This window comes from Gorilla gorilla, chromosome 4 (genome assembly GCF_029281585.2).
Source record: "Gorilla gorilla gorilla isolate KB3781 chromosome 4, NHGRI_mGorGor1-v2.1_pri, whole genome shotgun sequence".
Lineage (NCBI taxonomy): Eukaryota > Metazoa > Chordata > Mammalia > Primates > Hominidae > Gorilla > Gorilla gorilla.
The window spans coordinates 30,024,743-30,051,311 of NC_073228.2; the positions used below are offsets into that span (position 1 = coordinate 30,024,743).

General features: G+C 38.7%; 1 protein-coding gene across 3 annotated transcripts in view; it reads left to right on the top strand.

Moving 5' to 3' along the window:
• MED13 (mediator complex subunit 13) overlaps positions 1 to 26,569 on the top strand; it is a 121,937-nt gene that overhangs the window by 91,233 nt on the left and 4,135 nt on the right. For 2 of the 3 annotated variants that reach the window (XR_010133762.1, XM_019028067.4), the window contains exons 17-29: positions 1,209 to 1,370; positions 5,845 to 6,068; positions 7,452 to 7,641; positions 8,637 to 9,099; positions 11,118 to 11,337; positions 12,313 to 12,504; positions 12,996 to 13,219; positions 17,107 to 17,249; positions 17,747 to 17,905; positions 18,018 to 18,203; positions 20,480 to 20,628; positions 22,606 to 22,779; positions 26,294 to 26,394. Coding sequence is in view for 2 of the 3 variants with exons in the window: in XM_019028067.4 (XP_018883612.4) it covers positions 1,209 to 1,370; positions 5,845 to 6,068; positions 7,452 to 7,641; positions 8,637 to 9,099; positions 11,118 to 11,337; positions 12,313 to 12,504; positions 12,996 to 13,219; positions 17,107 to 17,249; positions 17,747 to 17,905; positions 18,018 to 18,203; positions 20,480 to 20,628; positions 22,606 to 22,779; positions 26,294 to 26,394 (2,587 nt within the window). In the remaining variant the exon portion in view is untranslated. Of the gene's footprint in view, positions 1 to 1,208; positions 1,371 to 5,844; positions 6,069 to 7,451; positions 7,642 to 8,636; positions 9,100 to 11,117; positions 11,338 to 12,312; positions 12,505 to 12,995; positions 13,220 to 17,106; positions 17,250 to 17,746; positions 17,906 to 18,017; positions 18,204 to 20,129; positions 20,230 to 20,479; positions 20,629 to 22,605; positions 22,780 to 26,293; positions 26,395 to 26,569 lie in introns of those variants that run through there. The other variant, XM_063706215.1, reaches the window with a different exon arrangement.

A 26,569-nucleotide genomic window follows, 5' to 3' on the forward strand; every position in this document is an offset into this window, starting at 1 on the left:
TGTATACAAAAGTTTATTTAAGCATATTACATATTAAGTATTGTATTTGGAACTTAGTTTTATCTAGTTCCGTACACTTTTTTTTGTTTTTGTTTTTGTTTTTGTTTTTTGAGACAACAGGCTCTCACTTTGTCACCCAAGCTGGAGTGCAATGCCATGATCTCGGCTCACTGCAACCCCTGCCTTCTGGGTTCAAGCGATTCTCCTGCCTTAGCCTCCCAAGTAGCTGGGATTACAGGCATGTGCCACCATGCCTGGCTAAGTTTTATATTTTTTGGTAGAGACAGGGTTTCACTGTGTTGGCCAGGCTGGTCTCAAACTCCTGACCTCAAACAGTCCACCCGCCTTGGCCTCCCAAAGTGCTGGAATTACAGGTGTGAGCCACTGGGCCCAGCCATTACACTTTTTAGGTATAGGAAATTGGGGCCAATAACGATAAATTAGGCAAAGGTAATAACGAATTAAAATTGAATAATTTAATATAACTGTGCTCAAACAGGTTTAGTGGTACAACTGGACCATTCTGGGGGCCACATTTATTATATCAATATCATTTAGTGATTTTTCCTTTAGCCATTTGACATTTATGAGGAGCACCTTTCATACCCATTCTGATAGTTGGTCAGAAATGCAGGTCATAATTTGATAATCTATAAATATTTAAGATGTATAAGCTTATAAAATATTTATGGAAATATACTTTTTAGCAGTGTGAGCAAGTTACTGTATAATTTCTGTATTTTAGAATTGTTAAAGTCTACTTTTTTTTTTCAAATTAAACTTTAATAATTATGACCAGTCTTTATTCACTTTACCATAGTAGTGCTAATTATGGGATATAATTTCAATGTGAGGCAGACTTCTTTCTGGTAAAATACCTACAGCACCAAAACAGCCAACATAAATGCAAAAAGAAAGAAATTTATTTGATTAATTTATAAATTGATTAATCAGCTAATGAATGACTTTTTATGGAAATAAGTTACAGTAACTTTTTATTGTGTGTCTTCTTGGTTGTAAGAATCTAGAAGAACCATTTCTACAGATCATCTTACAGAACTTAATGCAATTCTCTGCACAAGTAATGGTTTAATCTTCTTGATGATGAAGACCTGAACTTCCCTATATGTGTTTTGTATTATCTTAAAATTTTATTTGTGTTGGCAATAGCAATTCTTAATTACTTGTTTTTTTTAAAATGCTTGTAGATGTGAGTATGCAGTGCTCACAGGATATACTTCGAATGCTCCTCTCTCTTCAGCCAGTTCTTCAGGATGCCATTCAGAAAAAAAGAACAGTAAGACCTTGGGGTGTTCAGGGTCCTCTCACTTGGCAACAATTTCATAAAATGGCTGGCCGAGGCTCTTATGGTAAGTAATTTATAGTGATATATAATGACTGATTTTATATCAGTCCTCAGATTTCTGTGCCCAACTAGAATAAGCACATTAGTTTTCTTTAAATATATTTGTGGTATATTCTTAAGGCCACTGTGGTCCAATCCTAGCTTTTTTTCCCAACATTTCCAACATTCAGCTTACTCAACTCTCCAACTCCACTTCAAAAGGAGTGGCATCTCTTAGGTCTGTTCTTACACATAGGGGGCTTTCCCTCAAGATTTTACATGAAGAAAGGGACATACTGCTTAGATTTTTTTTTTTAAAGGCAAAAAAAATACTTTTGTTATAAATTATTTTACAAAATTAAATGAAAAAGGGAGGTGGAGTGGGGAATGAGGGTTATACTAGTGATAAAAGGCCCCCTAAGGTCTTCATTTAAAAAGAATTACCACTAAGAAGAAATTTGCTGGTTGTGACCAGAGTAGCAAATGAATTCTCGTAATAGGTATGCAGATTTATTGTCAGCTGTGATGAAAATGCCATTCCAAATATTTGAATTATTTGTTGAAGGTTGTCTCTGAAAGGTGGGCCGTAATTGGAGTTTTTCAGATATATTTGGAATAATACGTCTTGAAATCTTTGACTTTTGTGTATGGATTTGGAATGTATTACATATGAAAGTAGTAGATTTGCCTATATTTTCCTTTTCTCCCTCTTTTAATGGCTAAATAATTTAAATATCATTACAAAACTAATATTCTGTGAAAAATGCAGGTCAATGAAAATATATTTTATTTTATTTTATTTTATTTATTTGGTTTTTTTTGGAGACAGAGTCTCGCTTTGTCGCCCAGGCTGGAGTGCACTGGCGCCACCTTGGCTCACCGTAACCTCCGCCTCCTGGGTTCACACAATTCTCCTGGTTTAGCCTCCTGAACAGCTGGGAGTACGGGTGCACGCCACCATGCCCGGCTCATTTTTTTATTTTTAGTAGAGACAGGGTTTCATCACGTTGGCCGGGCTGGTTTCAAACTCCTGGCCTCAGGTGATCTGCCTGCCTCAGCCTCCCTAAGTGCTGGGATTACAGGCATGAGCCACCGCGCCCGGCCAGAAAATATATTTTAGTATAAACTTTTACATTATTTTAAAAACTAAGATGGTAGCCGGGCGCGGTGGCTCACGCCTGTAATCTTAGCACTTTTGAAGGCCAAGGCAGGTGCGTCACCTGAAGTTGGGAGTTCTTCGAGACCAGCCTGACCAACGTGGAGAAACCCCGTCTCTACTAAAAATACAAAATAAGCCGGGCATGGTGGTGCGTGTCTGTAATCCCAGCTACTTGAGAGGCTGTGGCAGGAGAAGAAGAATCACTTGAACCCGGGAGGCGCAGGTTGCCGCCAGCCAAGGTTGCCATGAGCCGAGATCGCGCCATTGTACTCCAGCCTAGGCAACAAAAGCGAAACTCCATCTCAAAAAAAAAAAAAAAAAAGGTATATATTTATTTATTTATTTATTTATTTCTGTACCTTAACTGATTTTGGAGATCATTTCTGTCTGCACATATAGAGATTATCTTTTTTTATGGCTATATGTATTCCATTGTTCTTTACATATGATAATATATTTTACCAGTGCAGTGTTTATGAACATACAAATTGTTTCCACCATTATCATTACAGCTACTTTTCAGTAATGCACAGATCCCTGGCTTTAAAGCATGGGTGTATTTTTATTTTATTTATTATTATTATTTTTGAGATATGTTCTGTCACCCTGGCTGGAGTACAGTGGCACAATCATAGCTCACTGCAGCCATAACCTCCTGGGCCCAAGTGATCCTCTCACCTCAGCCTGCCAAGTAGCTGGTACTACAGGTGCGCACCACCACACCCAGCTAATTTTTGTATATTTTGTAGAGATGAGGTTTTGCCATGTCGCCCAGGCTGGTCTCCAACTCCTGGGCCCTAGTGATCTGCCCAACTCAACCTCCCAAAGGGCTAGGATTATAAGCACCCAGATGTGTATTTCAAGAAAAAAAAAAAAAAAACCTAAATAACTCTCTGTAATGCCTTTTTTTTTTTTTTTTTGAGGCAGTCTCACTCTCTTGCCCAGACTGGAGTGCAGTGGCATGATCTCAGCTCACTGCACCCTCCGCCTCCCAGGTTCAAGTAGTTCTCATGCATCAGCCTCACGAGTAGCTGGGATTACAGGCATGCATTAACCACACCTGGCTAATTTTTGTATTTTTACTAGAGATGGGATTTTGCCATCTTGCCCAGTCTGTTCTTGAACTGCTTGCCTCAAGTGATCCACCTATCTAGGCCTCCCAAAGTGCTGAGATTACAGGCGTGAGCCACCATGCCCAGCCCCTGTAATATCAGTTTGAATTCCCAGCAGTTAAAGTGCCTGTTTTCCCAAAGCCTTGCCTAGTAGGATGCTGATTCAGTGGATGAAAATGGTTATTTCCCATTATAGTTTGAGAGATTAAATAGTACAGACTGTGGGGATAGATTTCTTGGGTTTAAATTCCTACTCTGCTACTTCTTGTGAAATGCTAGAGAAATTGCTTAACTTCCTCATTTATGTTTTCTCATCTCTAAAATGAAGTTAATAATAGTTTCTGCCTTATGTTTTTCGTGAGGATTAAATGAATCAGTACATGCAAAGAGCTTTGAACAGTACCTAGCACATAGAATTATCATTGTTTGCTATTATTAATTTTAAATTGCTTTTTTAATGAGAAAGAGCATCTTTTTATGTGTTAGAGATAGTTTTGTTTTGTAATCTCCATGTTCTTAAGCCATTTTTCTGTTAGGTTGTTGGTCATTTTCTTTTTAAAATTTTTTTATTATGGTAAGAACACTCACCAGGCATGATGACTCACGCCTGTAATCCCAGCACTTTGGGAGGCCCAGGTGGGTGGATCACTTGAGGTCAGGAGTTTGAAACCAGCCTGGCAAACATGGTGAAACCCCATCTCTACCAAAAATTCAAAAATTATCCAGGTATGGTGATGTGTGCCTATAATCCCAGCCACTCAGGAGGCTGAGGTGAGATAATTGCTTGAACCCAGGAGGCGGAGGTTGGAGTGAGTGGAGATCGCACCACTGCACTGCAGCCTAGGCAACAGAGCAAGACTCTGTCTCAAAAACAAACCAAAAAAAAACTAAAAAAAAGAACACTTAACATGAGATCTGCACTCTTAGTAAGGTTTTTTCTTTTTTCTATTTTTTAAATTATATTATTTTTAAATGTATAAATAGGGATGGTGTCTCACTATGTTGCCTAGGCCTCAAACTCCTGGGCTCAAGTAATCCTCCCACCTCAGTCTCCCAAGGTGCTGAGATTACAGGCATGAGCCACAGCACCTGGCCTACAGTGTATTTTTATGCCAATTTTTTTTGTTTGTTTTTGAGATGGAGTTTTGCTCTTTTTGCCTGGGCTGAAGTGCACTGGCGCAATCTCAGCTCACCGCAACCTCCACCCCCTGGGTTCAAGCAATTCTCCTGCCTCAGCCTCCTGAGTAGCTGGGATTACAGGCATGCACCACCATGCGCGGCTAATTTTGTATTTTTAATAGAGACAGGCTTTCTCCATGTTGGTCAGGCTGGTCTTAAACTCCCAACCTCAGGTGATCTGCCCACCTCGGCCTCCCAAAGTGCTGAAATTACAGGTGTGAGCCACTGCACCCAGCCCCATGCCAAAAATTTAAATGCAGACCAGACGTGGTGGCTCCTGCATGTAATCCCAGTACTTTGGGAGGCTGAGGAAGGAGGATCACTTGAGCTCAGGAGTTTGAGTCCACCCTGGGCAATACAGCAAGATCCCATCTCTACAAAAACTTTAATAATTAGCTAAGCATAGTGGCACACACCTGTAGTCCCAGCTATTCGGGAAGCTGAGGCCAGAGGATTGCTTGAGCCCAGCAGGTTAATGCTGCAGTAAGGCGTGATTGTTCCACTTGCAGTCTAACCTGGGCAATAGAGCAAGACCCTGTCTCAAAAAAATAAGTAAATAAAAAGACTTGTTTAGGAAATTCCTTAATGTTGAAAAGTCTTGACCACTGGCATTAAGTATTTTTGTCTCTAATAAAATATTTTCACTAATAATGACTTCATTAACTTTTGACATTTAAATAAAAAGGAGGCCGGGCATGGTGGCTCACGCCTGTAATCCCAGCACTTTGGGAGGCCAAGGTGGGCGGACACAAGGTCAGGAGCTCGAGACCATCCTGGCTAACACGGTGAAACCTCATCTCTGCTAAAAAATACAAAAAATTAGCCAGGCGTGGTGGCGGGCACCTGCAGTCCCAGCTACTCAGGAGGCTGAGGCAGGAAAATGGCGTGAACCCGGGAGGCAGAGCTTGCAGTGAGCCGAGATGGCGCCACTGCACTCCAGTCTGGGCGACAGAGTGAGACTCCGTCTCAAAAAATAAATAAATAAATAAATAAAAAGGAGACATGTCTCGTTTTTAAGTGTTTTCTTAAAATACATCTTTCTTATTTAGGAACTGATGAATCCCCAGAACCACTGCCAATCCCCACATTTTTGTTGGGTTATGATTATGATTATCTGGTGCTTTCTCCATTTGCTCTTCCTTATTGGGAGAGACTTATGCTGGAACCCTATGGATCTCAAAGAGATATAGCCTATGTTGTACTGTGTCCAGAAAATGAAGCCTTGTTAAATGGAGCAAAAAGCTTTTTTAGAGATCTTACTGCAATATATGAGGTAGGTGTTCAAAAAGAGATGACATTTTAAAACTACCTTACGATTTGTATTGTTGTATATACAGCATACTGGGCAGTTCAGTTGATTGGGACACAGTGATGATGTCAGATTAGATGTTTATTTCTCATACTAGCCAGTTACATTCTTTGCTGAGTTTGACCCAGTCTGTTAGATGTGTATGCCGTGGGTCAGAGTGGCTATCCCCCTATAGGAGGAAGAAACATTGAGGGCATATAGATATATATCCCTTTTAATGTGGCTTTTTCTAAAACAAAGGGTAACAATGTTAAATAGCCAGGAAAAAAATTACATTTACAAAAATTCTAGTCTTTATTCTCTAGGATTTCAGGTAGTGACACTAGGCCTCACTTTCCTCATATGTAAAATAAATCTATGCTAGATATCACTAAGGTCCATTTCAGGTCTGAAATTCTTGCCTCCTCTTTTAAGTTATAATTCTCACATATCCATCACCAGGCGCAATAATTGTAAATTATAAGTGTTATGGGACATAAAGTCTTACTTTATTATTCCCTCCTTTTTCCACAAAGGCTTAGAAATTTAGTCTTTAAATTTTGATTCCTTATACAATCTGAATGTTAGTGTATGTTAGTTTAGCTTCCTTATAAAATTTTCCACATAATTACAAGGTATTTGTAGTGTGTTTTTAATAAATAAACATTTCCCAAAGGGTGTTATTTGGAATATCAGTCCGGTAAAATCCTCTCAGAGAAAAAGTTCCATAGTTAAATAGGCTTGGGGAAACATTGTATATTATATTACCTTTTAGAGATTTACAATTCATATTAGGTTTTTAAAGGCTTTGAAATTCTTACAGTAAAGAACTCTTCTAAGTTTGCTTAATCCAATGTTTTAAATTTATTTAACATTGGGCTTCTAATAATAAAAATCAGTGACTCACAGAACTAGACGGAGAGGGTGTATAAATATATTTGTATACCAATTTTTATTTTGCTTTGATTTAGGGATATTTGTATTCATAATTCATGAATTGGTGTTAATGTATACCTAAAATGACTGCATTTTTATGCTCACTTATGTCTGCATTCTGCAAGCTTTTATTCAGACCAAATGGTTCTAGTACTATTGTTATCTAGGTGTTTTTTCATTAGAGATATTTTAATTTTGAAAAAAAATTAATGAATTTCTAATGTAAAAATGAAAAAGACCTATGGCACCATTTCACCCTTGATATGTTTATTTTTTTGGCCTACTTCTAAAAACACCCTTGATATTTTTATCATAACTGTTAATTGCAAATGGTTAAGCTTATTTTAAGTAGCTTTCATGGTTGGTTTTATAATGTGTATCTAAATACAATAATAAATTTACTAATTCTGCTTTCTGTATGTATATTTGTAGTCCTGTCGATTAGGTCAACATAGACCTATTTCTCGACTGTTAACAGATGGGATCATGAGAGTTGGATCTACTGCATCAAAGAAACTATCAGAAAAGTTGGTAGCAGAATGGTTTTCTCAGGCAGCTGATGGTAACAATGAAGCATTTTCTAAACTCAAGCTTTATGCACAAGTCTGCAGATATGACCTAGGTATTGAACTTGTATTTATTGTATGAGGCTGGTGTTAGCAAAATGTGGCCTGCTCCACCAGCTGTTTTTGTAGATAAAATTTTATTGGAACACAGCCATCCTCATTTATTTATGTATTTTCTCTGGCTGCTTTTGTGCTACAACATTGCAGCTGAGTAGTTTTGATAGAGACTGTGTGGCTGCAAAGACAAAAATATTTATTATCTGACCCTTTACAGAACAAGTTTGCTGATCCCTAATGAGGGATCCCATCAGGTAGGGAGAAATTATGGGTTATAAATAAATTTTCTGTTGCCTCTGTAGGGTCTGATGTTTTAATAACATGAAGATTCTTCGTTAGTTTAGAGATAAAATAATTTATAGTTAATCTCTACCAAACCAAGAGATAGTTCTTTGTTGTAGCTAAGAAAATGACAGCTGTTTAAGACTTGCTTGTTACATACTTTTTTTCTTTCATTCTACCCGTGCTCAACTGTGTTGCTTATAAATACTCTTGAAAATAAAGATCAGTGGACTTCCTTTAGACTTAATCCAAAGAGATGCAGAACCAAAATATTGAATCTCATTAGACATTCCTATAATTTGAACCCCATGATAACATTATACCATTTTATATTTTAATTAGCCGTCAATGTAGTCAATATTTATTTGATTTGTGATTTAGAAACCCTTTGAATAGTTTGATGAATATTGCTAGATACCTTTTTTACATTTAATTATACTTAGAAAATAGAATTTTGTTACACTTTCATAGTAATCATTTCTTTAATTTTGAGTGAAAATTCTGGCTTTTTCAATTCCATTTTAAATATGTTTCTTCAGTCTCCAGGGGAAAATAGAAAGCAAGTGTAGGTCACACCATTAGCAAGCAATTTCGGGGCTATAATTACCAAGAAAACATCAACTGGATTATGATTCTGTTTACACAGTAGAATTAAAAAAAAACCAGTCACTGAAATAAAGAATTTAATTTCGTACCTGTTTTTATTCTTTAGGTCCTTATCTTGCTTCCCTGCCATTGGACAGCTCTCTACTTTCTCAGCCAAATTTAGTTGCCCCTACAAGTCAGTCTTTGATTACTCCACCTCAGATGACAAATACTGGAAATGCTAATACTCCATCTGCCACCTTAGCATCTGCAGCGAGCAGCACTATGACAGTGTCTTCAGGTGTTGCCATATCTACTTCAGTTGCCACAGCTAATTCAACTTTGACCACAGCTTCAACTTCATCTTCATCATCCTCCAACTTGAATAGTGGAGTATCATCAAATAAACTACCTTCGTTTCCACCCTTTGGCAGTATGAACAGTAATGCTGCAGGATCCATGTCTACACAAGCAAATACAGTTCAGAGTGGTCAGCTAGGAGGGCAACAGACATCAGCTCTACAGACAGCTGGGATTTCTGGAGAATCATCTTCACTTCCCACTCAGCCGCATCCTGATGTGTCTGAAAGGTACCTTTAAAAATACTGATTTTTGCAGAAATATAAAAACTATGATGCTGCTTTCTTTTTTTTTCTTGAGACACAGTCTCACTCTTTTGCCCAGGCTGTACTGCAGTGGCAGGATCTGCACTCACTGCAACCTCTGCCTCCCGGGTTCAAGTGATTCTCCTCCCTCAGCCTCCCTAGTAGCTGGAATTACAGGCATGTGCCACCACGCCTGGCTAATTTTTGTATTTTCAGTAGAGACAGGGTTTTGCCATGTTGACCAGGCTGGTCTCAAACTTCTGACCTCAGGTGATCCGCCCACCATGGCTTCCCAAAGTGCTGGGATTACAGACGTGAGCCACCACGCCCAGCCATGCTGCTTTTTTTCTAAATAAGACATTTTGAATGAGCATAAAGTGCTTTTTTATCTTAGTCTTGAAATTTTAGTTTGTATCTTTTTTTAAGACAAGGTCTCACTCTGTCACCCAGGCTGGAGTATAGTGGTGTGATCGCGGCTCACTGCAGCCTCGACCTCCTGGGCTCAGGTGATCCTCCCACCTCAGCCTCCTGAGTAGCTGGGACTTACAGGTGTGCACCACCATGCCCAGCTACTTTTTTGTAGAGATGTGGTTTCACCCTGTTGCCCTGGCTGGTCTGGAACTCTTGGACTCAGCAATCTGCCTGCCTCAGCCTCCCAAAGTGCTGGGATTACAGGCATGAGCTATCGCACCTGGCCTAGTGTTGAATATTTTATGTATAAAATTATAATGAGGACTTTACTTCATAAAGTATCATAGAATTCTAGAATCTGAGGGTGGGAATTAAGAGCTTGAAAACCATATAGTCCAGATACCCATATGACATTTGAGTCTTCTGTGGCATAATTGTCAAGTAGATTTGCCTGTGCAAATCACTCTGGTGATAGAGAAGTCACTATTGACCCACTCTATTCAGAGGCTTTAGAGTTGTACTGAAGTTTGAATGTCAGCTCTGCCATTTACCTGCTTTGTGACTTCGGGGAAACTCTAACTTTCTGAGCATGTTTTCTTATCTGTAAGATGAGAGTAATATGATATAATATACATTAATTACTTTACACAGTGATTCCAAGTTATTTATAGTGACAAGAATGATTAAGACAGCTCTCATTCCTTTTTTGATGAAGGTTTTGATCTTCCCTTTTGATTTATAGGCCAAGTTGGCCAGAGCTTAATTATATCTGTCAGCTACCCAGGATGCAGTTGTGCCCAAAATTATACTCATATGTGGGTAAAAACAACATTATCGAGATTGATACACTCATCTTGAACATATGACTAGATTTGAAGTGTAAAAAAATCAAATCACCCATCAAAGAATGAAACTTGTACACCATTGAAGCTGTAAAGTATGAAATAAATGTATATAGTCTAAAAATGGGACCAGGTGAAGTGGCTCATGCCTGTAATCCTAGCACTTTGAGAGGCTAAGGCAGGAGGATTGCTTGAGACCAAGAGTTCAAGACCAACCTGGTCAACATAGTGAGACTCCCATCTCAAAAAAAAGATATATATATACACATATATATAGAGAGAGAATCTGAAAATGTACTAGAACATTGAATAAGTCTGGAAACGTGGTTTCTTTCTGGCCTAGCTCTACCTGTAGCCACCTTTATAAATTTGGGAAGCTATTTGAGATAGCCTCAGACAAAGAGACCTATCTTTGTCTCAGTTTTATCCCTTAAACTCTAAGCCATCCTTTGTATCTAATACCCTATGGTTTTAAGAATTCTTTTTTTCTTTTCTTTCTTTTTTTTTTTTTTTTTTTTTGGTAAATTTAAGGCAAGACCTCTTAAGGCAAGTGTCTTTATATACTGTGAAATTATATGTACAATGTTTATGGTTCATTTTGGCGAGAAAGAAATGTCCTTCATTTTTAGAGAGGCTTTCTGACACCTTTCACCAAAAAAGAGGGAGGAGGGGGATATTAAGAACCTGCTTAGATGCTACGCCAAGCATATACAGTACAACTTTTTGTCTCATTTCTACCTTAAATTTTAGCACGATGGATCGGGATAAAGTGGGAATCCCCACAGATGGTGATTCACATGCAGTCACGTATCCACCTGCAATTGTTGTTTATATAATTGATCCTTTTACATACGAAAATACAGACGAGAGCACTAACTCTTCTAGTGTGTGGACATTGGGGCTACTTCGATGCTTTCTAGAAATGGTCCAGACTCTTCCTCCTCATATCAAGAGTACTGTTTCTGTACAGGTAAGAGTGATAGATGTTGTGAGTTAAAATTATGTAAAACAGTTTAATGTTGTCAGAAGTTTCAGATACTACTTTTCTGTATTCAAATTGATTATCTAAAAGCCAAGTTCTATTAGATGGATTTTACTTTAATATCATAATATAAATCTTAGAGAATTTATAAAAGATAAACTTTATAGTTATACGACAGTAATAATACAGAATAAAAAAATTCCATTAAGTACATTAAATGTTTCTCCTGTGTTACTTTTATAAGCCAATTTTTAAATTCATGAGCCTAAATAGAAAAATGTAGCATGTACCTAAACAAGACAGGTTGCAAGAAAAGGAGAAAGCAATTAACCATATTAAGTTGTTAGAAGAAATTTTGAATTTATTTTATAGACTTCAACAGGACTAGTCAATGGCATTATTAATATAATTGTTATGTAGAAAATTTTACAGTTTTTTGTTGTTGTTTTTTTTTTTTTGAGACAGAGTCTCGCTCTGTCGCCAGACTGGAGTGCAGTGGCGTGATCTCGGCTCACTGCAACCTCCACCTCCCAGGTTCAAGCGATTCTCCTGCCTCAGCCTCCCGAGTAGCTGGGACTACAGGCGCATGCCACCACACCCAGCTCATTTTTGTATTTTTAGTAGAGACGGGGTTTCACCATGTTGGCCAGGATGGTCTCTATCTCTTGACCTCGTGATCTGCCCACCTTGGCCTCCCAAAGTGCTGGGATTACAGGTGTGAGCCACCACACCTGGCCAGAAAGTTTTATAGGTTTTAAATAGTCCTTTAGTTCAGAACCCATTGGTAAAATTGGCTACTTATTAAAAGCCTACATAATAGATAAGAAAACAATCGTTAAATTTTCATTTAAATTAGGTTTTGTTTAAATTTTCTAGTAAAAAGTTTTTAGAGTTTTAGACCCACAGTTCCTGTTATTCTCTTTTGGAAGTTTAACATTTGTAATATTTGCCTATACTTCTTAGATTATTCCTTGTCAGTACCTGTTGCAACCTGTGAAGCATGAAGATAGAGAAATCTATCCCCAGCATTTAAAATCCCTGGCTTTTTCGGCCTTTACCCAGTGTCGGAGGCCACTTCCAACATCAACCAATGTGAAAACATTGACTGGCTTTGGTCCAGGTTTAGCCATGGAAACTGCCCTTAGAAGTCCTGATGTAAGTATATGTTTTTCATGACTGAAGTTCAATGACTATACATACCTTTTTTTTTTTTTTTTGAGATGGAGCCTTGCTTTGTCACCCAGGCTGGAGTGCAGTGGGGCAATCTCAGCTCACCACAACCTCTGCCTCCTGGGTTCAAGCGATTCTCCTGCCTCAGCCTCCTGAGTAGCTGGGATTACAGGCATGCGCCACCTTGCCCACCTAATTTTGTGTGTGGGAGGAGTTTCACCATGTTGGCCAGGTTGGTCTCGAACTCCTGACCTCAGGTGATCGCCCACCTGTGCCTCCCAAAGTGCTGGGATTACAGGCACGAGCCACCGTGCCCTGCCAACATTTTTATGATACTATGCAAAACTAAGTGCAATTTTTGGCTTAGCTGTCATTTTCCAATTATCTTATAATTGGGTAGACAAGAATTACATTTTAAATGCAATATTTCTCTAAGATTGTATAGTATGATAATATCTTAATTTTTTATTTTATAGAGACCAGAGTGTATTCGACTTTATGCACCTCCTTTTATTCTGGCTCCAGTGAAGGACAAACAGACAGAGCTAGGAGAAACATTTGGAGAAGCTGGACAGAAATATAATGTTCTTTTTGTGGGATACTGTTTATCACATGATCAAAGGTGGATTCTTGCATCTTGCACAGATCTATATGGAGAACTTTTAGAAACTTGTATCATTAACATCGATGTTCCAAATAGGTATTTGTATTTCCCTAAATATATCGTATCATTCCATTTGTAACATTTTGTTTCATTTTTAATGAATAGAAAACCAGTTTGAAGGTTTTATATATATTAAAATATTAAGATGTGGGGTTGTGGGTGCTTTTTACTTTTTTCTTTAGTGAATGTTTATATTGTATAACTAAGATAATTAAAAATAATTATGATTAATCTATTATATGAACAAAAAAGATTAAGGTCACTAACTTCTGTGTCATAAAGCTTGAGGCAATTATTTTAGCTGAACATTTTTGAAAGATGTAAAAAAATGGTCTAGTAAAGTATCTATAGAACATTTAAACTTTTCTCATGTACCATCTAAGATATAGCCCCTAATAAACTGAGTAAGTTAACTTCATTTACTAAAATTGGCAATTTAAAATTTTATCATTTAAATGTTAGGATGTAGCCAGGTGTGGTGGTGGGTGCCTATAATCCCAGCTACTCAGGAGGCTGAGGCAGGAGAATCACTTGAATCTCTGGGAGGCGGAGGTTGCAGTGAGCCAAGATCACACCATTGCATTCCAGCCTGAGTGACAAGAATGAGACTCTGTCTCAAAAAAAAAAAAAGTTTGGATGTCTTCAGAATATGATGACCATTTTAGAATTCTTGGCAGTAAATATCACGCCCAGTTATTTACGAAGGATATAACTAATAGGTCACAACAGGTGAGCCTCATTTTGAGTTATCTCTTAATAAACATTTCAAGCCTTTAGTAGAGCCTTGAAACATGTTTTCAAGGCTAGTGAACGCTGTACAGGAGAACCTGAAAAGCAAATTCGTGAAATGATTTTTAGTTTTAAGATTTGGGTTCTGGCCAGACGTGGTGGCTCATGCTTGTAATCCCAGCACTTTGGGAGGCTGAGACAAGGCAGATCACTTGAGTCCAGGAGTTCAAGACCAGCCTGGGCAACATGGCGAAACCCCGTCTCTACAAAAATACAAATATTATCTGGGCGTAGTGGCCCACCTGTAGTCACAGCTACTCGGAGACTGAGGCAGAAGGATCACTTGAGCCCAGGAAGTCGAGGCTGCAATGAGCTGAGATTGCGCCACTGCACTTCAACGTGGGCGACAGAGTAAGACCCTGTCTCAAAAAAAAAAAAAAAAAGATTTGGGTTCTATCGTTTATTTTCTTCCTTATTATATAAAAGCCTGTTTTTTAGGTGAGAAGTTAAATATATGCAGAAATATCTAATGATTATTAGGTCTTTAATGGTGCTGGGGAAGCAGAAGATAGAAACATTAATTTTATATTATTGATTATAAACATTAACAAGTCTGTTAAGCTTTATATTATAAACATTAACAAGTCTGTTAAGCTTTATATTATAAACCTTAGAACAGTGCTTCGTATCTTATTTCCTTGATACTATTTTGATTTTTTTAATTGGATATTTATACTGATTAAGTGAACTCGGGAAAGAATATGCTAATCTGTGAAGTATGAGAAAGTAGAGAAAAAAAATACCACCCTTTTCATTATCAAAATAGTATTATCATTTTACTACCTTGATAAAGTAGAAGTGAGATAATGGTTAAGAGGGGCAATGATGGGGCTGGGCATGGTGACTCATGCCTCTAATCTCAGCACTTTGGAGGCCAAGGCAGGTGGATCACCTGAGGTCAGGAGTTTGAGACCAGCCTGGCCAACATAGTGAAACCCCATCTATACTAAAAATACAAAAATTAGGCCTCGCATGGTGGCTCACGCCTGTAATCCCAGCACTTTGGGAGGCCAAGGTGGGCAGATCGATCACGAGGTCAAGAGATCAAGACCATCCTGGCCAACATGCTGAAACCCCGTCTCTACTAAAAATACAAAAATTAGCTGGGTGTGGTCGCACACGCCTGTAGTCCCAGCTACTTGGGAGGCTGAGGCAGGAGAATCCCTTGAACCCAGGAGGCGAAGGTTGTAGTGAGCCGAGATCACACCACTGCACTCCAGCCTGGCAACAGAGCGAGACTCTGTCTCAAAAATAACCAAAAAACAAAAATTAGCTGGGTGTGGTCGCACGCGCCTGTAGTCCCAGCTACTCAGGAGGCTGAGGCGGGAGAATAGCTTGAACCCAGGAGGTGGAAATTGCCATGCGCCGAGGCCATACCATTGCACTCTAGCCTGAGTGATAGAGTTAGACTCCGTCTCAAAAAAATAATAAGTAATAGCCAGCTGGGCGCAGTGGCTCATGCCTGTAATCCCAGCACTTTGGGAGGCCGAGGCGGGCGGATCACGAGGTCAGGAGATCGAGACCATCCTGGCTAACACAGTGAAACCCCATCTCTACTAAAAATACAAAACATTAGCTGGGCTTAGTGGCGGGCGCCTGTAGTCCCAGCTACTCGGGAGGCTGAGGCAGGAGAATGGCGTGAATTCAGGGGGTGGAACTTGCAGTGAGCCGAGATCGCACCACTGCACTCCAGCCTGAGTGACAGAGTGAGACTCCGTCTCAAAAGAAAAAAAAGTAATAGCCAATGTTGCTCAGCCAAAGAGTGCTTATGTTGCATATTTGGCTAGTGAAGGACATGTTTGCAGAAAACATGTAACAATGTTGTTTGGACTGAGAAGTGTGGTGTTTTGGTCAGTCTTCAACTTATAGTATAGAACAGGGATTGCTTACTGCAGCCCATGGACCAAATCTGGCTATTTCCATTTGAAGTATTGGCTCTTTAAAAAAAGTTTGCTGGGTCAAGCACGGTGGCTCACGCCTGTAATCCTAGCACTTTGTGAGGCCAAGGCGGGCGGATCACAAGGTCAGGAGTTCTAGACCAGCCTGGCCAAGATAGTGAAACCCCATCTCTACTAAAAATACAAAAATTAGCTGGGTGTGGTGGCGGGCGCCTGTAATCCCAGCTACTCAGGAAGCTGAGGCAGGAGAATCACTTGTACCCAGGAGGCGGAGGTTGCAGTGAGCAGAGATCATGCCACTGCACTCTAGCCTAGGCGACAGAGCAAGACTCCGTCTCAAAAAAAAAAAAAAAAAAGTTTACTGGGCCAGGCGCAGTGGCTCATGTCTGTAATCTCAACACTTTGGGATGCTGAGACTGGATCACCTGAGGTCGGGAGTTGAGACCAGCCTGGCCAACATGGTGAAACCCCCTCTCTGCTAAAAATACAAAAATTAGCTAGACGTGGTGGTGTGTGCCTGTAATCCCAGCTGCTCGGAAGGCTGAGGCAGGAGAATCACTTGAGCCCGGGAGGCAGAGGTTGCAGTGAGCTGAGATTGTGCCACTGCACTCCAGCCTGGGCGACAGAGTGAGACTCCATCAAAAAAACAAAAAAAAAACAAAAAATCCCTGGTGTAGAGCAGTATTGCTGATGAATTGAGGTGTTTTATAGACAAGTTTTTTAAAAACTTTATATATTATAATGTGAAATAGAAAAGCAAACTCACATGCCAAACCTATGATTTTATGAATATTCTCGCTTAGGACTTACGTAAAGGTTTTGTGAAGCACTAAAATTAAGGAGATCTGTTTTTCACAAATTTGAGCTCTCTTAAAATGTCGGGATGGCACGGTGGCTCACACCTGTAATCCAGCACTTTGAGGGGACGAGGCAGGCAGATCACGAGGTCAGGAGATCGAGACCATCCTGGCTAACGCGGTGAAACCCCGTCTCTACTAAAAATACAAAAAATTAGCTGGGTGTGGTGGCACACACCTGTAGTTGTAGCTATTCATGAGGCTGAGGCAGGAGAATCGCTTAAACCCGTGAAGGTGGAGGTTGCAGTGAGCCGAGATCGCACCACTGCACTCCATCCAGCCTGGGCGACAGAGTGAGACTCCATCTCAAAAAAACAACAACAGCAAAATCATATAAATTTTAGAAATATTTATGACACTCTCTTTATTCATACAATAGGGCTCGTCGGAAAAAAAGTTCTGCTAGAAAATTTGGTCTACAGAAACTTTGGGAGTGGTGCTTAGGACTTGTACAAATGAGTTCATTGCCATGGAGAGTTGTAATTGGTCGTCTAGGAAGGATTGGTCATGGAGAATTGAAAGGTAAAATTGTGCTCTTATTAGTATTTATATTTCCGTTTTATGTAAATTCACACACAGTTCTGACCACGTCTAGGTATATATGTTGAATAAAATGCAAAGGTTATCAAATAAGGAACCACATATGTCTAAGCCACAAATGGCTTAATTCAAATTTTAAAAAGACATTTTACTCTTATTTTAACTTTAATATCAGTCTTACTACTGCTGTTCTTAATTGTTTTCTGTTTTTTCCACTTTCTGATTGTTATTTAACTCATCCTCTGTTGAGCAGATACCAATTGAATTTGGTGTATCCTAATATTAGGGGGATAAAGAATGTTCAGTAGCATCAGCAGTAAGAATTTTGGCTTGATGATGACTCGTGTTTGAGGAATACACTAATTTAAAAGCCATTAACTATTTTTATATTTTAACTTTAACTTGGTTCTACAGGATATTAATAATGCTGTTACTTTGATTTTTTTTTTTTTTTTTTTTTTTACTGTTGATACCCACAGATTGGAGCTGTTTGCTGAGTCGTCGAAACTTGCAGTCTCTAAGTAAAAGGCTCAAAGACATGTGTAGAATGTGTGGTATATCTGCTGCAGACTCCCCTAGCATTCTCAGTGCTTGCTTGGTGGCAATGGAGCCGCAAGGCTCTTTTGTTATTATGCCAGGTTAGCTATCTTTAGTTTATATCAGATTTAATTCTTTATGCAGTTAAGTTTTTAAGTATTACATACAATTTATTCTTCATTTATTAAAAGAAAAAATGTCTTTCATTTTCAGATTCTGTGTCAACTGGTTCTGTATTTGGAAGAAGCACGACTCTAAATATGCAGACATCTCAGCTAAATACCCCACAGGATACATCATGTACTCATATACTTGTGTTTCCTACTTCTGCTTCTGTGCAAGTAGCTTCAGCTACTTATACCACTGAAAATTTGGATTTAGCTTTCAATCCCAACAATGGTAGGTAATTTGTTCCATTTTGGTAGTCTGAAGAATACCCCCCAAAATAAATTCATGTCCAATACCTGAAACGTGTGAATGTTACCTTGTTTTACCAAAAAATGATTTTGCAGATGTGATAAGTTAAGGATCTTGAGATGGAGAGATTATCCTCAATTACGCAGGTGGGCCCTTAATGCGATAACATGTATTCTTATAAGAAGGAGGCAGAAGGAGGTTTGACTACATAGAAGAGAAGAAAGCCATGTGGTAGAAACAGTGGGAAGCAAAGTCAAAGGGAGAAGATGCTATGTTGCTGACTTTGAAGATGGTGAAAGAGCCCATGAGCCAAAGAATATAGTTCTAGACTCTGAAAAAGACAAGGAAACAGATTATCCCTTTCAGCCTTGCCAACATCCTGATTGCAGTCCAACAAAACTGATTTCAGACTTCTGGCCTCCAGAACTGTAAGAAAATAAATATGTGTTGTTTTTAAGCCAACAGTTTGTGGTAACTTGTTAAAGTGGCAACAGGAAACTAATACAATCATTCTTTTACCTTGTTGATATCAGAACTGGTGCTGTGAATTATCCCATAAATCTTTACTTTTTAAAAATTTTTTGAGACAGAGTCTCACTCACTCTGTCTCCCAAGCTGGAGTGCAGTGGTACGATCTCAGCCTACTGTAGCCTTCACCTCCTGGGTTCAAGCGATGCTCGTGCCTCAGCTTCTCGAGTAGCTGGGATTGCAGGCTCATGCCACCATGCCTGGCTAATTTTTGTATTTTTGGTAGAGATGGGGTTTCACCATGTTGGCCAGACTGGTCTCAAACTCCTGACCTCAAATGATCCACCCACCTTGGCCTCCCAAAGTGCGGGGATTATAAGCGTGAGCCACCATGCCCAGCCATCTTTACTTATTTTAAAAGGCAATAGTTGGTCACAAAATATTTGTATAGGTTTACCCTTGTGCTTTTGAGGTACCTGTACATGAACTCATTTTATATATCTCTTATGTTGATTTGCCAAAATAATGTAATTTATATAAACTGCCAAAGTAGGGATGTAGCTTTTCCAGGTGAATTTATAGATTGCATTTTAGTAGAAGAGAAAATAAAGAAGATTTTATTGTTATTCTGAGCTACCTTAAAAACTCTCACATCTCTAAAGTCACAAGTATGGTTATTATGCTCTCTTATTTTCGTGTGTTATATAATAACTCGAATATTTTACTTAATAAAGAACATGGTATTATTCGTAAATACAGTAATCCTCCTTATCTTTGGTTTTGCTTTACATGATTTCAGTTACCCATGGGTACAGTACAATAAGATAGTTTGAAAGAGAGAGAGAGAGAGAGAGAGACCACATTCACATACCTTTTATTATAGTACCTTGCTATAATTGTTCTAATATTCTCGTTGTTAATCTCTTACTGTACCTAATTTATCATTGAAACTCCATCATAGGTGTGTACGTAAAGGAAAAACCAGTATATAGGATTTGGTACTATCCTTGGTTTCAGGAATCTATGTGGGTATGGGGGTGGGTCTTGGGACATATCCCCCATGGATAAGGGGGAATACTGTAGTCCCACTTTAAACACATTTTCATTTCGTTTGTACTATGTTTGCTTTGTATTAGTTTCCTATTGCTGCTGTAACAAAGTACTACACATGTAGTGGCTTAAAACAACACGCATTTATTTTATCTTACAGTTCTGGAAGTCAGAAGTCCAAAATCAGTCTCACTGGGCCAAAGTCAAAATATCAGCAGGATTGATTACTTTCTGGAGGTCCTAAGGGAAAATGTTTCCTTGCCTTTGTCAGTTTCTACAGGCTACTTGCATTCCTTGGCTCATGGTCCCTTCCTCTATCCTGGATGCCAGCAGTATAGTGTCATCACATCTCCTTCACTGGCTCTAACCCTACTGCCTCCCTCTTATTAGGACCCCTGTGATTACATTGGACCCACCCGGATAATCCAGAATAATCTCCCCATCTCAAGATCCTTAGCTTGATCACATCTGCAAAGTCTTTTATGGTAACATATTCTTAGATTCCTGGGATTAGGATGTGGACATCTTTGGGGGGCCATTATTCAGACTACCACATGCTTGTTTATGCATAATTATTTGTATGGCTTTTAGCATAATACTTAGCACATGGTAGACACTCAGTAAATGTTGGTTAAATTAACCCATTTTGGTTAAAATTTCATTTATTTTGACCCTTTCCTGTGAATGACCATAGGATATGGAAAATGGAGTTTTAAATTTCTTTTCTTTCTCCTGTTTAGATGGAGCAGATGGAATGGGTATCTTTGATTTGTTAGACACAGGAGATGATCTTGACCCTGATATCATTAATATCCTTCCTGCTTCTCCAACTGGTTCTCCTGTACATTCTCCAGGATCTCATTACCCCCATGGAGGTGATGCGGGCAAGGTAACTGTGTTACAAGTTTTAGTTTTTCTCGGCCGGGCGCAGTGGCTTACGCCTAAAATCCCAGCACTTTGGGAGGGCGAAGCAGGTGGATCACGAGGTCAGGAGTTTGAGACCAGCCTGGCCAATATGGTGAAACCCCATCTCTACTAAAAATGTAAAAAATAGCTGGGTAAGGTGGCACGCACCTGTAGTCCCAGCTACTCAGGAGGATGAGGCAAGAGAATCACTTGAACCTGGGAGGCAGAGGTTGTAGTGAGCCGAGATCATCTAATTGCCATTCCTTAACTTAGTAATGGATTAATATATGAAATGCAATGCTATTTTTCCTTGGAAATTAGCAAGAGTTGAGATTAATTAACAGTACATTCATGCATTTCTACATCATGGACATCAGTACTTTGAATTGCACATTTTTAAGAGAATCTCTAAGGCTCTACTTTCCCTGAATCCGTATTTTCTAGACCATTTGGCATTAGTCATTTTTTTGTAGTTTTTGTGGCAGTTCACCATAGCTTTTTACTCAGATGTAGGATCACAGTATCTTTCAGAATCACTATATATATATCTCTAAGAGCAGCCATTCATATCAGGGCTGTGACAAGGAATATAATAAAAATATTAATTTTCTCATAAGACCAGATAAAACACTGACCATCTACTCCCCTTTTTTATCTTTAGCAGTTATGGAAGCAGGCTGTCTTGTCCTTATATTTGAAGGAAAAACGAACTGGGCTTCAGTTAATAACACCTCTCTATTTGAAATTATATATACTGGGCTGGGCGCGGTGGCTCACGTCTGTAATCCCAGCACTTTGGGAGGCTGAGGCAGGCGGATCACGAGGTTAGGAGATTGAGACCATCCTGGCTAACACAGTGAAACCCCATCTCTACTAAAAATACAAAAATTAGCCAGGTGTGGCAGGCGTCTGTACTCCCAGCTACTCAGGAGGCTGAGACAGGAGAATGGTGTGAACCCGGGAGGTGGAGCTTGCAGTGAGCCGAGATCGCACTACTGCATTCCAGCCTAAGCGACAGAGCGAGACTCCATCTCAAAAAAAAAGAAAAAAAAGAAATTATATATACTGGTGATTTGATTATTGTAGTATGCATAGGTATAAAATTTACCCTTTTAAAGTAAGGAAGGATCTTTCCAGTCTTACTTTGCATTCCTTCCTCCTTTTTGTAACTGCAAAGAAATTAGATAGGAAATACATATAACAAAAAGCACCAGTAATCCCACCACCTTAATAAAACCATTTTTACTTTTAAGCAAATTATCTTCCTTCCACATATGTTTATATTGCAATTTTCAATAAGTATAATGAGGTTTTAAATATTGCATTTTTGCTATACCCTAATTTATGTCCTTCCCAAAATATTGGACATGTAAGGTTTTTTTTGTTATAGATAATGATGTAATGAATGTTTTCATGCATATTATTTTTATTTTATCTATTTTTAAATACCAAGAAATACATTAACTAATCCAAAGGATATGCATGTGACTTGGTAGTTGTCCCTTCATGTTTCCATAATAATTTTCACAACACTATTAACTGCATTTTATAGATAGTGCTAGATTAACAAAGCTAAATTGAATCCACCTTTTGATTGGGGTGTGGTTTTCAGAACTTAAAGGAATATTAGCAAAAAAGTTAAAGATGTCATTGAAAATTGTGTGTTTTTTACTCATCTGTGAAGTTTTACACACTTTCCCGTGAGCTTGGCATAATAATACAGACTTGTTAAACAGTTGGCATATTCATTTAATGCAATCCTTAAAATATGTTCTATTAATGTTTTTACTTATAATACTCCTAAGTACATAGAAACTGGTTTTTTTTCAATATCCTTCAGTATTTTGTTAAATCGATGTCATAAGATAATGAGACTGATTGCTATGAGCCATTCTGTGTTTATATCTGGTACTTAGTTATACTGAGTGAACTAATATACTTTTAATTTTGTCTTTTTAAGGGTCAGAGTACTGATCGGCTACTATCAACAGAACCTCATGAGGAAGTACCTAATATTCTTCAGCAACCATTGGCCCTTGGTTACTTTGTATCAACTGCCAAAGCAGGTCCATTACCTGACTGGTTCTGGTCAGCATGTCCTCAAGCACAATATCAGTGTCCCCTTTTTCTTAAGGTATTGCCATTTCTGTCCCAGTTCCTAAATAATTCTGATTGACAGCCTAAGTCCTGAGAAATATAGAAGTGGCTTTTTTAAGTCTTATAGCTTGTCTAAGTTCTTAAATGCACTGCCATATGTGACTCTTTAAACAAGATCAGGAAGGCATGGTGGCTCACGCCTGTAATGCCAGCACTTTGAGAGGCCAAGGCAGGCAGATTACATCAGGTCAGGAGTTTGAGACCAGCCTGGCCAACATGGCGAAACCTCGTCTCTACTAAAAATACAAGAATTAGCCAGGTGTGGTGGCGGGCGCCTGTAGTCCCAGCTACTCGGGAGGCTAAGGCAGGAGAATCGCTTGAACCTGGGAGGCAGAGGTTGCAGTGAGCCGAGATCATACCACTTCACTCCAACCTGGGTGACAATATCTGAGACTCTGTCTCAAAAAAAAAAAAAAACAAAAAAAAAAACTAGTTTTTAAATTTATATTTTTAGAACTTTATTCCTAAGTCAAACTCCTAGGACCCTTGTTGTTAGTGTAGATTGAGTATCCCTTATTCGAAATGCTTGGGACCAGAAGTGTTTCCATTTTTGGATTTTTTCAAATTGGGGATGCTCAATCTGTTTCAACTGCATATATGGAAATTTAGAGCTGAGAGAAACTTTATATTACCTCTGTCTAACCTTCTCATTTTCTAGGTGAGCATATTTGAGTTCAGAAAAACTCACCTGTTTAAAGTCATAAGTTGGTAATAGACTCAAGACTGAAACCTGGGTCTTTTAATGATTATTATGTTATTCTTTGAATTACATCATACTGTACTGCTGTTATGCTGCATTATTTTGGGGAATAAAAGATTTATAATCTTGGGCTGGGCGCAGTGGCTCATGCCTGTAATCCCAGCACTTTGGGAGGCTGAGGCAGGTGGATCACAAAGTCAGCAGTTCGAGACCAGTCTGGCCAACATGGTGAGACCCCGTTTCTACTAAAACTACAAAAAATTAGCCAGGCGTGGTGGCACGTGCAAATTAGCTATTTGGGAGACTGAGGCAGGAGAATCACTTGAACCCGGGAGGTAAAGGTTGCAGTGAGCCAAGATCGCGCCACTGCACTCCAGCCTGGGTGACAGAGTGAGATTCCATCTCAAAACAAACAAAAAAAAAAGATTTATAATCTTTGTAATACTTGATTTTTAGTTTCATTTACTACTTAAAAAAGTTTTTCTAGCTGTGTGTAGATTGCTGTGTTAAAAAAAAAACTGAGTGGTTTTTAAATACAGTAATGAGACTCTCAGATTCATAGTGATTTATTACAACAAACTCAGGCTGGGCACAGCGATTCACCCCTATAATCCCAGCACTTTGGGTGGTCGAGGCAGGAGGATCACTTGAGGCCAGGAGTTCGTGATCAGCCTGGACAACATAGTGAAACTTTGTCTCTCTAAAAAGTTTTTAATATTAGGCATGGTGGCATGTGCCTATAGTCCTAATAACATGAAAAGCTGGGGCAGGAGGGAGGATTGCATGAGCACAAGAGGTTCAGGCTGCAGTGAGCCATGATCATGCCACTGCACTCCAGCTAGGTGACAGGAGACCCTCTCTCAAAAAAACAAAACCGAATTTGTTAGTAAGCAATGTAACATGAAGTGGAGATAAGTCACAAAATGAGATATAAAAGCCTTATACAGAATTTATTACTGCTGCTAATATCGTTCCAGAATAACAAATTTAGATGTGACTCACTTATTCTTATGTAAACCCACCGGAAGTTGACTGTTTTTAATCCACAAGTCATGCTAATTTAAATACTTGCTGCCGGGTGCCATGGCTCACACCTGTAAACCCAGCACTTTGGGAGGCTGAGGCAGGCAGATCACCTGAGGTCAGGGATTTTCTATATACTAGTAGTCTTTGGTGTCTCCACAAAACAAAGGATTCTTTGGTCCTTTGGGAGGGTGCTACACATGCTATCTGTCCTCTTTTCTAGTCATGATACATGTATGCACACTAAAGTCTCTGTAAAACGGAGGTAAATAAGATAGTTTACCTAGCATTTCCCAAACTTATTAATACACAAGGAAAGGATTATTTAACACCTGTTAATAGTTTATTATCTTAGTGTTTCAGGGGATGTGTTCAGGAAACACAACTTTACAAAAAGTCCAAGGGACTATCTAGAGCTTTTCCTACTCAGTATTTATTTGCAGAAAGGATAGTATAAAGCGGGCATTCACCCTTAGATACATTGTAACAAGATTAGGACTTCTGGTTATGAACTACCACCTAAGGCATAATTTACCATACTTTTTGTTCACTTTTTTTTTTCATATATCTCATTTTAGTTTTATACTGTAGGCAGTAAAGCCACCTGGTTTGTTTCTCTTTGCTTGGAAATATAATGGGTTGTTAGCTAGATCCCTTTTTATCATAGGAATAGAGTATTGGTACTAATTACATTTTAAAAATTTGTAGTGATTTGCAATGTGAGACTTACTTATAACTCCATAAATCAAGAGTTTGTAGACAGTTGAAACATAGCTATTTTTGGTTATATTCCTAAATATACTACATGAGTTTCTACATGTATTGCAGTTGCAGAGGAGAGAACACCTAAATATAAAATAGTACCTTATACAGTGTACAGAATGAGATCTACCAAGAGTTACTGCATTGAACATCACCATTGTTTTGTCATAGCTTTTTAATACTATATTGACTTATAAACAAAATGACTCATTTAATTGGAGTGTGGAGTAGTTTATTCCTTTCTCCCACTATTCATTGCCATATCTAAATGAGTGTGCCAGTTTTTACCTACCCTCTATTATGAAATTGAGTGGGCAAAGCAGGCATCTGTGCACTGTATTACTTAGAGTGTTCTCAGTTCAACCAAAGATAGCTTGTTTAAGGTTTATTGTGCTGTAACCAAACTATTTGCTTATGCTTATTCCTGTTACTTTTTTCAGTGCTAGACTTAGGTATGTCTGCGTAGTCATAAAGGGTGTCATATATCTTAAGGACAGACTACTCAGGTTTAACTACTCAATTTAGTGCCTCCTTAAACATTTACTTTGCACATCTAGGCAAATTAGACTTAGCAGGTAATTAGAAATTCTTTTTCTAAGGATTATTGTATGGTCTCAAAAACAATAAAGCTAAAGAAAAGGAAATAGAAAGATTCAAAATAAGTTTTGCACTTAAAAATCACTTCTGGCTAGGCGCAGTGGCTCATGCGTGTAATCCCAGCACTTTGGGAGGCCAAGGCAGGAGGATTGTTTGAGGCCAGGAGTTCAAGACCAGCCTGGTCAACAGAACAAGAACCTGCCCCTACTTAAAAAAAAAAAAAAAAAAAAAATCATTTCTATAATGAATTAGTTAAAGAGAACAAGCATTTTTATAGTGGCTTTGATTCATAACACAGGACTAAAATGTATTTCATCATTTTATAAGATATATTGGGAGAATAAGGTAAAACTAAATAGCAGATTATTTTCTGTTTGGCTGACTGATTGATTACCTGTTACCTTCTTAGGCCTCTTTGCACCTCCACGTGCCTTCAGTGCAATCTGACGAGCTGCTTCACAGTAAACACTCCCACCCACTTGACTCAAATCAGACTTCAGATGTCCTCAGGTACAACTCTTTTACCATTAACAGTTTGTCACTGCAACTTTAAAAGAATATAATGTTGATTCTTATATATTTTTCTAATTTTTGGCAAGAATTTACAGTTGTGTACCAGTGGATCTCTAGATAAGCACTGCTATTCTAACTTGAGTAATCTACTTTTGAGAATAATTTTTATGGA